At 32.4% G+C, this 17,500-nt stretch overlaps 1 protein-coding gene across 12 annotated transcripts in view; it reads right to left on the minus strand.

Moving 5' to 3' along the window:
• LOC127069278 (fasciclin-3) overlaps window positions 1-17,500 on the minus strand; it is a 267,122-nt gene that overhangs the window by 15,762 nt on the left and 233,860 nt on the right. For 8 of the 12 annotated variants that reach the window (XM_051006093.1, XM_051006082.1, XM_051006087.1 and 5 more), the window contains 6 exons: window positions 4,050-4,373; window positions 3,725-3,859; window positions 3,385-3,576; window positions 3,108-3,292; window positions 983-1,124; window positions 252-302 (listed from right to left, as the gene is read on the minus strand). In XM_051006093.1, the coding sequence (XP_050862050.1) occupies window positions 252-302; window positions 983-1,124; window positions 3,108-3,292; window positions 3,385-3,576; window positions 3,725-3,859; window positions 4,050-4,373 (1,029 nt within the window). The remainder of the gene's footprint in view (window positions 1-251; window positions 303-982; window positions 1,125-3,107; window positions 3,293-3,384; window positions 3,577-3,724; window positions 3,860-4,049; window positions 4,374-17,500) is intronic. The other 4 variants (XM_051006083.1, XM_051006088.1, XM_051006092.1 and 1 more) reach the window with 2 other exon arrangements.

A 17,500-nucleotide genomic window follows, 5' to 3' on the forward strand; every position in this document is an offset into this window, starting at 1 on the left:
ATCGATTGAAGTTGATCAGAATTGAGAAAAAAGAGAGAGAGAGAGAGAAGCTTTGAGAGTAACTGTAGGTGCCATTAGCGAAATGGTACGTTCATTACCATTAGATCGGTGTTAGAGAGGACGACGAACAGGTGGACACGTTATTTTTTTCTTTTTTTAACAGTGACGAATGAGATCTTTTTATATTTTTTTTTCTTTTTTTTTTGGGTACTACAGGCTTACGTATAAATAATTTGAAAAAATGACATTACCTAGTGCGTGCATGTGTTCGGAGAGCTTACCATAGAAGTGACTGAACGCTCCTGCATGAGCATGCGGTGAAGGATCGATATGGTTAGAGAAAGACGTACACCCATACACACATGGAAAGATATTATGTGACATGGTGTATATAGGTAGTAATAGTAGTAGTAGTAGTAGTAGTAGTAGTAGTTGTTGCTGTAGTAGTATTAGTAATAGTAACAGTAGAGAAAGTGTACGTGTATGTGTTTGTGTGTGCGTGTGTGTCGATCGTCATGGAAAGATAATGATGATCGATCGATGGTGATGTACATAAGTATAAAGGTGATAATGATCGTGACGAGAAGGTCGGTGGAAGCATGTGATAAGTGAAAATCTTTGAGTGAATGAAAATGACGGTGACAAACGAACGAAGTGCAAGGAGATAATATATAGCTAGCTTTAAACCTTCGCACAATTTTGACGATAGGATTTTTTTCTTGTTTTTTTAATTTTCTTTCCTTTTTTTTTTTTCTTTTCTTCTAATATTATCTCTTGAAAAAGAAGTACGTTTATTTGATCGCTAATCAAAAATAATTTGTATATATAAAAAGAATAAATAAATAAATATATATATATATATATATATATATATATATTGATGTTAGATGAAGATGAATGTTGTCGATAAGAAAAAAGTAAAAGAATTTAGGTTAATAAGAAAACAAGAAAAAAAAGGAGACGAACAAAATCGATAATTTACCTGCTGGTTCTGGGGACGTTGACAAAACGATACGGTATTCGTAAGCTCCTTCCTTGTTGTGAGCTTCCAAGATGTATTCCTTCTGTGTGTCGGACTTTTGAACGCTATCGATAGTTAATACTACGAGCCACGCGCCGTTACCCTGTAAGTAATTAAATAAATAATATTACAAACTTAAATAGAGAAAAAAATACATCGTTCGAACAATAGATTCAAATATTTAAAAAAAAAAAGAAAAAATAGAAAGTAAGTAAATGAGTGAATAAGTATACACACACACATATGTATATATATATGTGTGTGTATATCTTTTTTCTCCTTTTTAATAATCCTAGCAATGTCTTCTCCTTTCGTAATTGCATTTTCAATAAAAGTTGATTCGCGTATTCGTCGAAAGGTGGATAGGTAGGTAGAGTCGACGAGTCGCTCAGATCGAAAGCCATTTATACACAAAAGCCCAGTTCGGGCAATTTCAACTAGAGCTTTATTGGTTCTTGCACGCGGAGTGTTGTTCCAGAGCGTTGCATCCCACGTTCTGAGGGGTTCAAGGGGAGGGGGAGGGGTATGTAGAAGAGAGGGAGGAGGAAAAGGGTAGGTGATGGTGGTGGAAGTAGATCCGAGTATCAAGCTTTAGAACTTTCCGCGGAATCCGTCGAGTACCATTCAGCATCGAAATATCTCTCTGTCGGGTAAAAGTATCGAATAATCGTTGAATGAGAACAAGAGAGAGACAGAGACAGAAAGAGAGAGAGAGAGAGAGAGAGAGAGAGAGAGAGAGAGATTTTGATTTCAAACGATTTCGAAGAAGAACGAAGAACGTTCGCGAGCATAAATTTTCAACGTTTAAAATAAATTATCTTGATGCTACAATTATTAGTTCAGAAATTGTTTTTTCTTCTGTTCTTTTTCTTTTCTTCCTTTTCTTTTTTTAACGATTTTCGATTTTACAACGTTACATCGTAACAATCGTTGGACTCGATCGAATGTATATGTACGTACGTATGTGTAGAGCGCTTTTCTTTTTCTCTTTTTTAATATTCAGTCGACGATTTTAGCTTGTAACGTTTTATTTTTATTTTTATTATTATTATTATTATTATTATTATTATTATTATTACAACAAAAAGTTCATTGATCTCGTTGGAGTAAACAAATCGATCGAAAGAAAATTGAAAGAAGAGAAGGCAATGATAATAATAGAAATCAAAGGATGGAAATATTAATGAAATACGACGCTACGAAATACGTGCGAGTGTATATCCGTGCTTTAACGTATTAAATTAATTATTATCTAATGAAACAATATTGTACAAAGATTCACGACAGTTTATAAGATCGTGAGAGATCTTCCTACTCTTCCTTATCCATTCGCGAAAGAGATACTACTCGTACATATACGTATACATATACATATGTATATACATATAATATGTATATATAAATACACACACATATATATATATATATAATATACATATACTGGGCGCAACGAAAGCGTCGTTGCTCTCGTTTCTGAGTCTAAGCATCTGAGTTCGATGGAATTTCATTACGTCGGTGCAGAATGCTCGCTTGGTGGTTAACTTTCGAGTCACACAGATGCATGGAGAACGCGCCGAATGAACAGTAAATCGAGGCTGACTGGCGCGCAAAGCAATATTGGATTTCTGTTCTACCTTCCTCACCTTCCCCCCTTTTCTATTCTATTCTATTCTCTTCTCTTCTCTTCTCTTTTGCTAGAACAAGTCTCTCTCCTATATCTCATACCATCACTACCACCATCCACTATTCTTACTTCTAGGTGGTATTCCTTCATCATGATTCTCTTCAATATCGTGATCGTTTCGTTCTTCGGTCGGATTTACTTTTTTCTTCTCTTTCCTTCCTTTCTTCCTTCGACCGTCTGTTTCTCTTTTAAAAGAATATTCGAAAAACACACGAGGAGAAACATATGCACGTAAATCGTTCGAACACTTTTTCTTTATTTCTCTCTCTCTTTTTTTCTTTTTTTTTTTTTTTATTTACTTTCCCTTTCTTTCTTTCTTTTTTTTTCTTTTTTGTTGTCCCTTCTTATTCTTTGTTTCTCCAGGGAATTGTTTTATAGAAATAATGGATCAAGGTCTCTTACCAACTCTACGGCAGTGGATGTTTCAAGACGATTGCTTTCATCTGGACGGCCTTCTTCGATTTTCTCGCCATTTACTCGCCATAAGAAACGTGGCCTTGGATTAGCGTAAACTGTTACGTTTACTGTACCCTTTTGGCCGATTACGTATCCAAAATGTTCGATGACCGGTTGTGGTTGTGGCGGATCTGAATAAATAAAAGGGATAATAAAAACTCGTTCGTGATTCGTATTCATTAATTAAATGGACAACGATATATATATATATATATATACTTACAGTAAACTTGAAGCTGCATTTTACTCTCTTTTGGTTTATCCAAAGCGATATGATTGGCTATGCATCTTAAAGTCTTGCTGTTATCGGTCCAATCCAAGCTACGTGAAGCATTTTGTACTGCCATAGATACTTCGTTCATGCTCGGGTCTTCATAGATGATTGGTCTCTCGTCATTGCCAAGTGGTTCGTCGTCTATGAATATTAATTAACGTCGTATGTATATCGTATAAAAATAGAGATCATATTATATTTTTTATTAAAAAAAAAAAAAAAAAAAAAAAAAAAAAAAAAAAAAAAAAAAAAAAAGAATTATATATATTTATATACAAATCATATGTACCAAGATATAGAGATACGTTCGCAGCTGGTCGTCCACCAGAGGCACTACAGCTGATCTCCAATTTTTGTCCTTTTTGATATTCGTATCTACCATAGTGTCCTAGACTCGTATGTAGTTCTGGATTGTTTGGTGGTTCTATATATTGAAAAAAAAAAAGAGAAAGAACGAATCAATAAATAAATGTAAGAAACGTTGTTACGAAAAGTCTTTGCTTACGTTTATCGAAAAAAAAAAAGAAAAGAAAAAAATTCATTCATATGTTTTGTCGTACTTTTGATGCATATTTGAAGATGAATAATTACGATAATTAGACGATAATACTTACTAGCAACGACTATGTTAACGCTGGCGTTGCTCTCTACACGACGATCTTCCGGTGTTAAAGCACACCTGAAGATTCCATTGTGTTGCTCCTTCACTTTAAAGATGTGCACACCGCATTGACCTTTATTAGTACCCTCCCCATAATACTCGATACCATCGTCCGATGATTGATTCGGCCTGAGAATCATGCTGCTTTCACCGTGTATCTCAACGCGACAGATTTGCAATGGCGAACCCATCGTACACATGATCCTTAGACTATCACCCAAACGTACTACCGCTTGGCCCTTTGGTTCGATGTCGACTATTGGCGGTCTTGTTGCTGCTGTAAACACAATGTTTCTCTTATATTTATTTATATCAAAATAAAGGTAAATTTATTTTCTAATATATTTATAATATATTTTATCATTTATTAGCAAACGATCTTATTGATATAATAATTAATTATTGATTATATATTACGTGTATCATATATATGTATTTTATATATATATATATATATATATATATATATATACTGTATAATAATATATAATATAAACATCATTATATCAAATATATAAACATCATTACTATTACAGTATAAAAGTGTATTATTACTTTTATTTCATTATTTAATATATTTTTAATTATAGAATATAATGATATTAATTATATGTTGATATATATATATATCTATGTGTGTATAGATAATAAACAATTAAACATTTTAAGATGCAAATACTTTAAAGAAGTTTTAATTTTACGTTGTTTGTTTGACATCGACATATATATATCGAAAACTCGCATCGATCTTCCATGAATTAGCGTGTCAAGTCGAGACGACGTCGAATATGGGATATCGTGCTCGATGCTATTATGATAATGCACCATAAGGAATATGATAAATCGAACGTGTTCCAACCAACGATTATCATATTTCATATGGCACGTACTCGTTGACGTACGAATAACCCACTCGTTGTTGACTTATTAGTTTTAGAGATCATCTTTGAGATTTCAGTCGAGAATGAAATTATCTTTAATCTTTACTTGTAATTTGTATTTTGTTTCGATGATATTAAAAATCTAATGGAATTATCGATTATATTGTTGTAGAATATATATTAAATAATTCAGGAGATCGTTTCGATTATGAAAAGGAACGATTAAATTTCATCAATGAAATTTAATCCAAGTTTTAATTACTAATTAATATTACAGATGAAAATGTTATGGTAATTTTTTTCGATGTACGTTTACACCGAAATTTTATTCGTACGATAAGTAATATTGTATTAAATATTATTTAATATCATATGAAAAAAAAATGCTATGGAGATAATTAATCCTACAGATAAAAAAAATTCTACGCTGTTTAGATTAGTTGGTGTTTTATATTTATAATAGTTTTAAATGCGTAAATATATTTTCATTGATCAGTAGAAAAAGGAAAGAGATACTTCAAAGAAAAAGGAAAAAGATAAACGGAGTATTGATATTCAGTTTACTTTCTTTCTTTCTTTTTTTTTTTTTTATTTATTTCCTATTAATTAAGTATCCTCTTTAATTTGAGAAGTTCGATTGTGATATCCTTTTCTTCTTTAATGAGCAAGAAGGAAAGAGAGAGAGAGAGAAACGAAAAAGCTTTCTTTTACGAATGATAGCAAATTACATAAGAGAAAGAGAGAGAGAGAGAGAGAGAGAGGGGGGGGGGACCGTCTTTTAACAAAATTCTTCGACTTTCCTCAGACTCGGAAATTCGCTTGTCTTTAGCTGCTCATTTAATTACAAGGTACATTGATCGATCGGTAATTAGCGATACTTGTGTACCTTTGTGAAAACAAAAAAATAAAAAATAAAATAAAAGTATTCTCTCTCTTTCTCTCTTTCTTTGTCTCTTTCTCTCTATCTCTCTTTCTCTTATTACAGAAATAAACAATTAACTAGAAAAAATATTCCGACGACGTTTTAGATTTATATTTGGACATTTATAAATATATATAACTATTTAAAAAAAATATGTATATATTTAATATATATTTAAAAAGATATATATCAATTTTTCATGCTCAGTATATATATATATACATACACGTACATACTGAACATGTAGTTGTAGTTTGACTCTTTACGTTTGAATCATCAAAGCATGAGCATCCAGTAGTATTAGGTATGCACAATGTTAAACATGGCAACTATTTAACACGAATTTTATTCGAGGAGAAAAGTAAACTCGTTATTGTGCAGGATTGTTCGACGGGTCAAAGAGAAACCAGAATGGTACCATAAATAACTGTTTGGTAAAGCGTTTCTCGTCGTTCGATGAATACGCACACGCTTTTTGGTGTCACGTTTACCATGAAATATATACATACATACATACATATATACATATGTACATACACGTATATACACGAAGAGAATACACGAAGAGAATACACGAAGTACCATAAAATTTTCTATATCGGAATTCCTTAGTCGTAATATTTCATTTATTTCACAAACGGAATTTATTTTATTTAATATGAACTCATTCGATTTCATATCTTTTTCTTTTTTTTCTATTTTCTTTTCCTTTTCTCTTCTACTTTTTCTTTTTCTTCCTTTTAACTGCATGACATATCAGAATAGTTTCGAATATGATGAGATTAGAACGTGAGGCAGATGTTGGTCCAGCTGTTATCACGTTGACGCATATGGACGAACATAGATCATCACTACTGTCTCTTATTATTCGTTATTTATTTTATATATATATATATATATATATATATATATATATATATATATTATCATGAAATAAATATCTAATAACGAGATTAATCGTTAACAACGTCTTTGCACATATTTCTTCTTTCATTCTAATTTTCTGTTTGTTACATATTAATTTTAAAATGTAAAAAAATGAATCGTACAAGAAAAGAAAAAAGCAACGGGATGTTAAATCAATACAATTTTTTACCACGTAGAAGAATTTCGTTACAATTTAATAATACTATATAATACATGATTGTTTAATACACCGATATTCAATAGTTACGTGATCCTATCTCTTTCTCTCTTTCTCCCAAGAGAGATGCTGCTCGGAACTATCGCAAAGCCATAAATCCTATTTGATTTTCCAGCCATCAATTTGTTATACGGATGACGTCACGATCTAATTTGCCCGTATATAGGGGGTAGAATACCAAAGCAAATCCTACTCTCTCTCTCTCTCTCTCTCTCTCTCTCTTTCTCTCTCTCTCTCTCTACCTATCTCTATTTCTCTCTCTCTCTCTCTTGTCCTTTCCGTTACCATCGGCGTTGCGCATCACGAAAACCACAGCAACAGATGCGATGATTTGTGGACAGTAGCGTGAATCAGTGAGCTTCCAAAATTGATGCGTCCTGCGCAAGGAAAGCCTAGTTTTCCATCCTAACGGATAGTTTATGTTATTTGATTACCATCACCATTATTCCTTCTCCTCTCTCGTCCTTCCGAAATTTCACACGCGAGAAATCTTTTATTCTTTCTTTCTCGATACAAACGAATGAACGAAAAAAGAACGAAAAAGAAACATTACTTTTTATTTAAAGTTATTTGCAACGCGAACTTCAAATTAGATCGACATTTGGCATATACTTAGGTACGTTCTGACGTATCAAGGACGTATCCTTTTTGGAAGACTGACACATCGATGTCTCCTTTCCAAATCCGTGCGCACATGGTAAAAAGAAATATCGAATTCGCGAGAAACTTTCTTACAATCCCTGACACACTTCTATACTTGACACGCGAGTCCTCGGGGATTCACATTTTTCGCGGAATAAGAGTCGCGCTACGTAAAATGGAGAAGGAAGTAGGAAAAAGCCGCGACAAGAAAAAGGGAGCAAAGTAGTAGTAAAAAGAAGAAAACGAAGAAGAAGAAGAAGAAGAAGAAGGATATGTCGTAAAGGGTATGTAGAAAAGGGACCCATTGCTCCGTTCAATCTCCTTCGATCGATAGGAATGATACATCATGAATTCGATAGTTCCGAATTTTGTTAAACTATTTCTTTCTTTTTCCATTTCTTGTTCTTCTTCTTTTTTTTTTTTTAAATGGTACGATAGGTACAATAGAAAAAAAAAGACAATTACTAAAATGATACATGTTTCCTAGGGACATGTTTATTTTTTGTAACTACTTTTCTCCCTTTTTTTTTTCTTTTTATTAAAGTAGTAAAAATATAAAAAAATATAAGAGAAATAGAAAGGGCAGAAATAGCGAAATTGCCGATACCGATATATATATATATATATATATATATATATATATATATATATATGTATCTATGTAATATGTACTAATAGTTTCTTTGTTCTTTCTCTTTTGTATAAAAAATATTAGAAATTTACAGAAATATAAAATGGTAGGAAGAAATGGTAGGATAGAAATGAAGGAAAAGTTTTTATTGGTTTATTGGAATTATAGAAATTTTTCAGAAAATTAGTTATTATATTATATATGTAATCAAGAAGAGCAATTTTCCCTAGTGATATCCAATTTTCTCTCTGTAACGACACCTCACTATATTCTGCAACATGCGAGTTTCGCTATAACCTTCTTCTTCTATCTATTTCTCTCTCTCTCTCTCCCTCTTTCTCGTGTTCAGTGATATAATAGGAAAGAGGAAGGGAGTGCAAACCGCTGTGGTCAGCTTTTGCATGTGCAAGCTGCACGATGCAACCAGAGATACTAATCCCAGTCGGCTCTCTCTCTCTCTCTCTCTCTCTCTCTTTCTCTCTCTCTCTCTCTCTCATATTCATTCTTTCTCTCTTTTACTTTTGGGATAATATTCTCTAACTTGCTAATTTCACGAGAGAGGGTCCTGTAACCAACCCTTTCAAATCTTATTTTCTTTTTCCTTTCTTTTTTCCTTTTTATCTATGAAACACCGAAATGGCCAAATTATGACGATGCAAATTGAGTTTTTTCGTTTCCTAAAAACTAAAATTCTTTTATTCTAAAATCTCCGGATTGAATCCTATTTTCTTACTCGAAATTAGAAAATTACTAGAAACAGCATTTGCATTTATAATATATATACACACACATATATATATTATATATAATATGTTAAATTTTCTACGAGAAAAATAGTTGAATTATTAGAAACATAATTTAAGTTTCATATATTTCCATAATAATCAAATAATTTGAAAAAATGTGAAATAAAAATTATCAAATTATTCGAAACAATATCTCGAAGGAAAGATTGCATTGATTTATAATAATACATATCGAAAGATTATCCAAAAGAAAACTTACGAAATTTCTAGGATTCAAATGTAAAAGTCAAAAAGAAAAAGAGAAAAAAAGTGCGTAAGAGATAAGACAAGATTTAGAGATAATTCGAATTACCTACTATCGCACGGTCGATTTAATTTCTATTGTTAAATTAAATAACACGAGTCTCTATAAAATGGAATATAATAAATTCGATGAAAGGTCGTGTGGGAACATTAATAATTACAAAACTGCGGAACAATAAAAGAAGATAAACGACTGATTTTTCATTTTAATTACCTCGCTCGTTATCGCACCACTCGACCGTGAAATTCGAAACGGAGCAAAAATATCGCCGATGGCAAGTTTATATTCTATACTATATATCCTCTAGTGTCTTCCCAATGGAATCGGAATGTTACCGACCAGTTTTATTTTTATTTCTTTTTTGTGTGTATATCTTTTTTTTGGTTTTATTTTTTCATTATCTCTCGCTTTTCTCTTCTCTCACGAATAATCTTTTTATCGGTCGAATGAAATTCAAAGCTATCAAATTTTCCACATTAACGCTTCTCTCTCCATCTCGCATATCCAACGAATTATTCCTAATTGTTGCGAATATGAAATGAAGAGATCTCTCTCTCTCTCTCCCTCTCTCTTCTATTTTTGTGCTTATATCGATTTTACGTGAAAAATTTTAAAAGAAAAAAGGGAACAAAATAAGAAGATAGAAACGTCCGTAGATAATATAAAAAATTGTCAATATCTGATTCACAAATTTTTTGTTTCCTTACAAACACACACACACATACATATACGTGATATAGTATTAAATCGATTCAAAAAAGAGTTTGTTGGAAGGCAAAAAAAAAACGGAAAGAAAAGACAAAATAATGATCGCAGTGATTCGTTGAACGGACAGAGAGAATCATAGTTACTTTTCTTCCTCCTCTTACCATCTCCTCTTACATTACCCACACCTCTTCGTCCTTCACCCTTATCCTCCCAGGAACGTAGAGCATTTCGTAGCTGGTCCAGCAATTTCGCTGAGACAGCCCACAAATCTCGTAGAAGGTATCGAGTCAAGTTTACACGAGACGCTAAATCAACTCTACCTCGTCGTAGTTGCAACATCTGCGTGATTTTCCACTTTCCATCTTTCTCTCTCTGTCTCTGTCTCTCTCTCTCTCTCTCTCTTACACTTCATCTTTACTCTAAACATAGTAAAGGAAAGGAAAGGCCACGATTTCTAGACGACTTCAACGAACGAATCCAAGCATAAAATCAAATCGGTTTTGCTCACCGACGATGACACTAAAATCGAGTTAGACGAAATGGATTTTGAATGAAGAGGTAGATCAAAATACTACTAATCTTGGATAATTTAAATCAGTACTAAAATGATTTAAATCAAACATGAATATTTATTTTATTTGTATATCGTGATTTGTATTTGTTACTTACATTTAACGTCAGACAAATTATAAGTAATAAGGGCTCAACAAAAAATAAAAAAAGCTGACGTTACATAAACATACATTAATATAACGTGATTTTTTTTTTTTTAATAGACAGAGAAGAAAAATTGGATCATGGAGAAAGTTAATAGATAAAACGAGAGAAATAAGAAAGAAAATAAAAAGGAGAGATGATATAAAGAGAATAATGATCGAACTTACTATAACACTTATTTGTTTCCGTGCTAATAAACAACTTTCTTAGCATTATTGTACCGAAGAAAAATGAAAATTGCGATCATTATATAATACCTAGTATTAGTATCGATTTCGAAACGATTTCACGTCATATTTATTTTTTTTCTTTTTTTTTTTCTTTTTTTTTAATAAATCATAATCCATTATTGACGATGAAAAAAAAGAAAATAAAATAAAATAGAAAAGAAAATAGTTCGATATAGTCGTAAAGTTTGTCGTAATGGTACGAAATATCATGCTTTCTCGATAACTAAAAGACTGTTATCGCGTTCTCTGTACGATTTACGTTATCGGGTTTGTTACACAATGGCGATGCTTTATAACGATTCGATGTTCGTAGTGACGCTTCCTCTTAATTATTCTAGACAACTTTGTCCTATATGGCTGACGTCGAATTCGACGATAGCAACGACGACGACGACGACGACGACGATGAAGATGATGATGAAGAAGAAGAAGAAGAAGAAGAAGAGGAGAACATTTCGAACGACAAAAGCTAAGCATACACAGCACACACGGTTCGTTAAATCGTGACAATTAAACGTCTGAGATTCTATGAGTTTCTCTTTCTCTCTCTTTCTATATATATATATATACACTTGTATTTGCTGATTATCAAAGATCTCGAGTAAATGCTTTTCATTCGTATGAAAGATCTTACGTTTCTTGACGATCTTTGCTATTTAAATCACTAAATTAGAGAGAACAATGGAATATATTTGATTTGGTATAGCTAAAGGATCAGTGATTACGTTTAGAAATTATGTTATAATAATATTAATATATATTATATGTAATACTGTATTATATTTTACGATAATATTAATGTATATTATTGTATCGTATACATTATGTTATTACGAACGTACTATTCGATAAAAAAAGAAAAAGTTATAATATCAAGAGATCAATAATAAAAAGAATTTAGTATAATAAAGTATAATAAAATAAAAAATATATAAATAAAGTATAACCTAGTATAATAAAAAGAAAAATAATAATATCGAACATATTTTTATTCGTATAGTAAAGTATTATTTTCTTCTACTATTACTTCTAGCATACCTGTATTATTTATATTATGTTAATATCGTTCTTTCAAGTATTATGAAAATGCTACCTTATTTTATAACACTAAGTGTTCTACAAATAATAATATTGATATAATACAGTAATTAATATTCGAATATTACTTATTATAAAGGATTTTCAAAATGATCCATTTATATCGGATTCTCTTTGAATGGAACAATATCATCATAACTGATTAAAATGAACATTCATGAATTTGCATTGATCTTGATTTTCATCATTTGCCATAAGGTATTTTCAAAGCATAACGTATTATTAAATTTGAAAGAGAAAAATTTTCTATTTATTTAATTAATAGGTATATGCATTATATTTTGGTATAAAGCTTTATATTCTCTTCTTTCTTTCCCACTCTTTCTCTCTCTCTCTCTCTCTCTTTTCCTCTCTCTGTTGCTCTCTATCTCTCTACGCATTATTTGAATCAATGATATTATATAAATTCAATATATCGCTAAAGTACGGCTCGTTAGTTAATAATCCGCTTTAGTCCACAAACTTCGACCAATGCTGGTTTCCCGAGACAATAAATAATTCGGGAGCTCATATTAACCATGCTCGTATTTTCAGATAAAATAAATCATTCATCATCGATTATTACTTTACTAGATATATCGTATAAAACGTTACTGTTCCGCATCAAACAGCTTCGATTTACTCAAATTTTCGAGGAGGAAGAGTTTTATTTCTTTTTTTTTTTTTTTCGTTGTTTTCTCCGAGTTATTTTTTTTCTTTCTTTCTTTTTTTTTAATAAAAATAATAATAATAATAATAATAATAATAATAGTAATAATAAGATGAATAACTATTCTTGATTTCTCGATATGAGAAACGAAGCTATCAAATAAATTAATATGCACCGTGTGTAGGGTATAGCTTGTTCGATATCAGAGGAACACGTTTCTCGTTTGCCAATCGTTACATAACTATCCAGCTACATAATTACATAGCGCGAGGGGTGAGAGAGAGAGGATGGTGGTTGGAACGAAGGTGGGGAGGCTTCGATAAACGGAATTAATGAGCACGAACATTGCTGCTCGTCAGTTTGCAAATATCGTGTACACGATTGATTTCGAATATTTAACAAACGAATTCTCTCTGAGAAAGAGAAAGAGGGAGAGGGAGAGAAAGAGAGAGAGAGAGAGAGAGAGAGAGAGAAATCCTAACGAAAAATATTTCAACAATAAATGTTCACTTCCAAACAATCTAACAAATTTGTATTAAGCGTTCGTTTCGATTCGGTTCAATCGAAAGAAAAAAAAAAGAGAAGGAAAAAAAATAAAAAAAAAATTAAAAGAACAAGTATTTCATATAATCCAACTCGAACAGTAGGCGAAGTATGTAATCTTATTAGAAAAAAAATTTTTTTCTTTTTCTCTCTCTCTCTCTCTCTCTCTTCATTCGACGGTTCTAATGGATGGCTCTTATAGCAGCAGAGAGAAAAAGGGTTCACGAGTGTACTTCGTTGGAGAGTCTCCTGTGGTTGGAAAATGGAAAAAACAAAAAAGAAAAAAGGAAAAAATCATTGGACAACGAGAGTGAAAGAAAGTAAGCAAAATGGTATAAAGAAGAAGAATGGAAAAAAGGAAAAAGAAAGGGAAGAAAGGAAAAGAAAGGAAACGAAAAAAATAAACGAAAAAAAGAAAGAGTAAAGTGTGAAAATCAAGAAAGACAAAGAGAGAAGAAGAGAGAAGAAGAGAGAGAGAGAGAGAAAGAAAGTGGACGAAAGAAAAAATGAAAAAAATAGATAGATAGATAGATAGATAGATTAACAAAAGAAAGAATGATATCTCCAACGAAAAGATGCCGGAGAAGTGTTCTATTCATTCAACGAAGAAAGAGTTATACAAGCGAACGATACTCTTAACGATTTAGGGGATGATACTTGAGACTCTATCAGATTCATGGATATATATATATATTTTTTTTTTATTATGAAGCTTGCTTACGAATTTCCTCTTTTTTTTTATGTCAAAAACGAATAAAGAGGAGAAGAGAAATGAAGAGAAGAGAAAAAAAGGAGGTCGTCAAAGTCAGAAGAAATGAAAATCAATCGAATTTTCGGAGGGATCAATTGGGGCCATTATTCAAACAGAGAATTTCCGAAGTTCTCTCTCACGTACCGCCGACAACTAACGATTTATTAACGTCCAATTAATTATCTAGATTGTAAAAGGCCTTTATCGGCGTTTGAGAAGGAGTCCTAGAGCATTGTTGGTTGTTGGTACAATCACGACTCTTCGTTAAAAGTGTGACAGAGATAGAGAGATAGAGATAGATAGATAGAGATAGATAGATAGATAGATAGATAGATAGATAGATAAATAGATAGACAGATAGATAGATAAAGAGAGAGAGAGAGAAGTTGAAATGGTGAAAGAAAGAAGAGGAAGCGAGATACAAGAGGAAATGAGAAAGACAGAGACAGAGATAAAGAGAGAGAAAGACAGAGAGAGAGAGAGAGAGAGAGAGAGAGAGAGAGAGAGAGAGAGAGAAGGATGAGGATATTGAATCGGTGTCCTTGCTGTAGGTGCGGTTGGAGAGCTTTTGGTGCTGGCAGCAGCATTAGGAAGGCGTGGTCGGCCAGCACGCGATGGGTTTTCGATGCCTGCTGGATGCAGGACACCACGGCACCTCTTACGCGAACAAACCCTGATGCGGTTTTAACCGCTTCCACTGACATCCTCCCAGCCTTCTCTAGCCTCTACTCTCCCACTATTTCTCCCTCAACCCTCTCTATCTCTCTCTCTCTCTCTCTCTCTCTCTATCCCTGTCTCTTCGTCTGTCTCTTTCTCTCTATCCTCCAGCATCGAATCACTCTCTCCCTGAAACCTCGTAACTCCTCCTCCTCCTCCTCTTCTCTCTACCTTTCGAAGCTCGCTCTAGCTAAGCGAGCTTTTTCCGATGCTCGTGATATTGACGACCCTTTGACACGGGACCCGTCGAACCTGTGTTACGTCATTGAATGAGATAAATTGTCCCCTAATGTTCCTCATCGAAAAGAGCTTCTATAAACGGAGATTTCTAAACGTCATTTCTTGTCTACTAGCTAATAATGTTAACTAAATATCGAGTCCTAAGTTATTACGATAAATCTTTATATTTCTTAATTAATTTCTTATGGGAGGGTGGAAATGTATTTATCTGTAGTAAGTTAATTAAGAGTATTCTTTAGGAAAAAGAGTGAGAGAAAGGGAGAGAGAGAGAGAAAGAAGGAAAGAAAGAGAAAGAGGAATATGAAAATCAGTCGACATCTCATTCAACAAGACGCATCTGCATGCTAAGAAGATTATGCCGCTTCACGATCGAGATCCGGATAAAAGTTTCTCTTCTTCTCTCTAGATTCCAGTTAAGATCTACTGCCAACCTATTTCCATCTTATTAACTAGGCAAAGACAATACAGAATACGGGCCAAAATCCTCTCTTGGTTAATCCATTCTGTTACAAAGGATTACACTCGTACCCCACCCTCTACTATATCTTTTACTACCTATCTCGCTATACCCAAAATTGTCGATAGTTTTCCTAAAGTCTCTATCTATCTCTTTATCTCTCTCTCTCTCTCTCTCTCTCTTTCTTTTTCTTTCTCTCTTTCGGTAGTTTGGAACGAAATAAATGTCTATATAATATTCTCTTTTAAGTACGCGTTTTGTAAATCTCGCTACGAAATGAATTGGGACGTACGATCGGAAAATATGAAAAATTTAGTTAGTAATTTTCGTGGCTAATTTTTTTCCCTTTTTCTTTTTCTTCCTCTCTTTTTATATCTCTTTTCTTTCAAATTGCAAAACTACAAGCCCAGGGAATTTGGTCCACTGGTAAGGAACTTTTCGACCACTCTGTATGATAATTTCGAAATTGTACGAGTTTCTACGGGAGTTTGAAAGGCTATCATAAAAAATAATATTCTTATAGGAAAAAGTGTAAAATCTTTTCGAGGTAGTTTCCATTAAGACGGACAAGATTTTCTAGACTGTTAGGAAAGCTTTTTAAATGGGGAAACGAAGGGAGAGAGGAAGGGTTAGTGGAATATATCTCGTCGTATATATCTCGACGGGCCATTTCACGTAACCGTTAGTCTTGCCTTTGCAGCTGCGGTCACAGAGACTTTCATTTTCATCCTTTCCACAACTGAAAAGAAGACTTTTTACAAGAGGAAACTCAACTCTCCAACTTCGATAAGATCTCGCTTTTCCTTTAACGTTTCTTTCAATGTTTTTTTCAAAACATATGTACCTGCGTATGTACGTAGATATAATATATATGTATATGTAATGTATATGTATTTGTATATATAGAGATTGTGTATGTTACGAAATTACTTTTTTTAATTAATTAATTAACAACTTTATCTTTCCTACGTAACGTCAGATTAATTTTTCTAGAGCATATTTTTTTACCAAAAAAAAAAGAAAAAAGAACAAAGAGAAAGGAAAGGGAAATAAAAAAAAAGAAGATCCTTTTCAAACAATTAGTATAATAAATTCGTACCAAAGCTAATTTTACATTGAAACGTTTATATTCATTTATCTCTTTTAACGATCTTGAAAGGATAATCTCGATTATAAAGCAAAAAACGAATGTCTAAAGGATAGGGAAACTCGTTGAACACGTATAAAAGAGAGAAAATTATATGAAAAAAAAACTGAACGAAAGAGATCGACTTAAAAAATCTCGTATTAACGAGTAAAATGTTTATCCGAATAAATGCATATATATATATATATATATATATATATATATATATATATATACATATGTACATGGATACATAAGTGTATGGATATAGGTACTTGCATGCATAGAGTATAAAGAGCAAAATGTTTACATATACCTAAATATTTTAACCTCGGTGTTTTTCAAGTGGATGAGTTAAATGTATAGTGAAAAGGGTTGTACACTTGAAACTATAACATTTGTATACATAGGTATCTCGAAAATGTAGACTCTTTCTATCCTTATCCTACAAACCCTCGTTTTTTAATTTTTACGTTCCAACAATTTTGTATACAATCTTTTTTTTTCGTTTTTTCTTTGTTTTCATTTTTATTTATTTATTTATTTATTTATTTATTTATTTTTGTTTATTTATTTATTTTTTTTTCCTTTAGAAGACTACTCTCTCTCAACAACTCAAAAACATGCGTGCGTCGACTAACGTTAATTAAATTAATACAGGCTGTATATGGTGTTTTCTCCTCTCTCTCTCTCTCTCTCTGTTTTATATAAAAGTGTATGTATACACTCGTACATATGTATAAAAATGATCTTCCTTTTTTCCTAGCCAATAAACGAGAGGAAATTCGTCCGGAGCTCGCCAGATGAAAAGTTGCACGTCGTCGCACGAGCTACCGAGCAAGCTAACATGAAATGCACGCGTGTCAGAAACTGTTAATTAAATTACATTTTACAAACG

The sequence above is a fragment of the Vespula vulgaris genome, chromosome 15 (assembly GCF_905475345.1).
Source record: "Vespula vulgaris chromosome 15, iyVesVulg1.1, whole genome shotgun sequence".
Taxonomy (NCBI): Eukaryota; Metazoa; Arthropoda; class Insecta; order Hymenoptera; family Vespidae; genus Vespula; species Vespula vulgaris.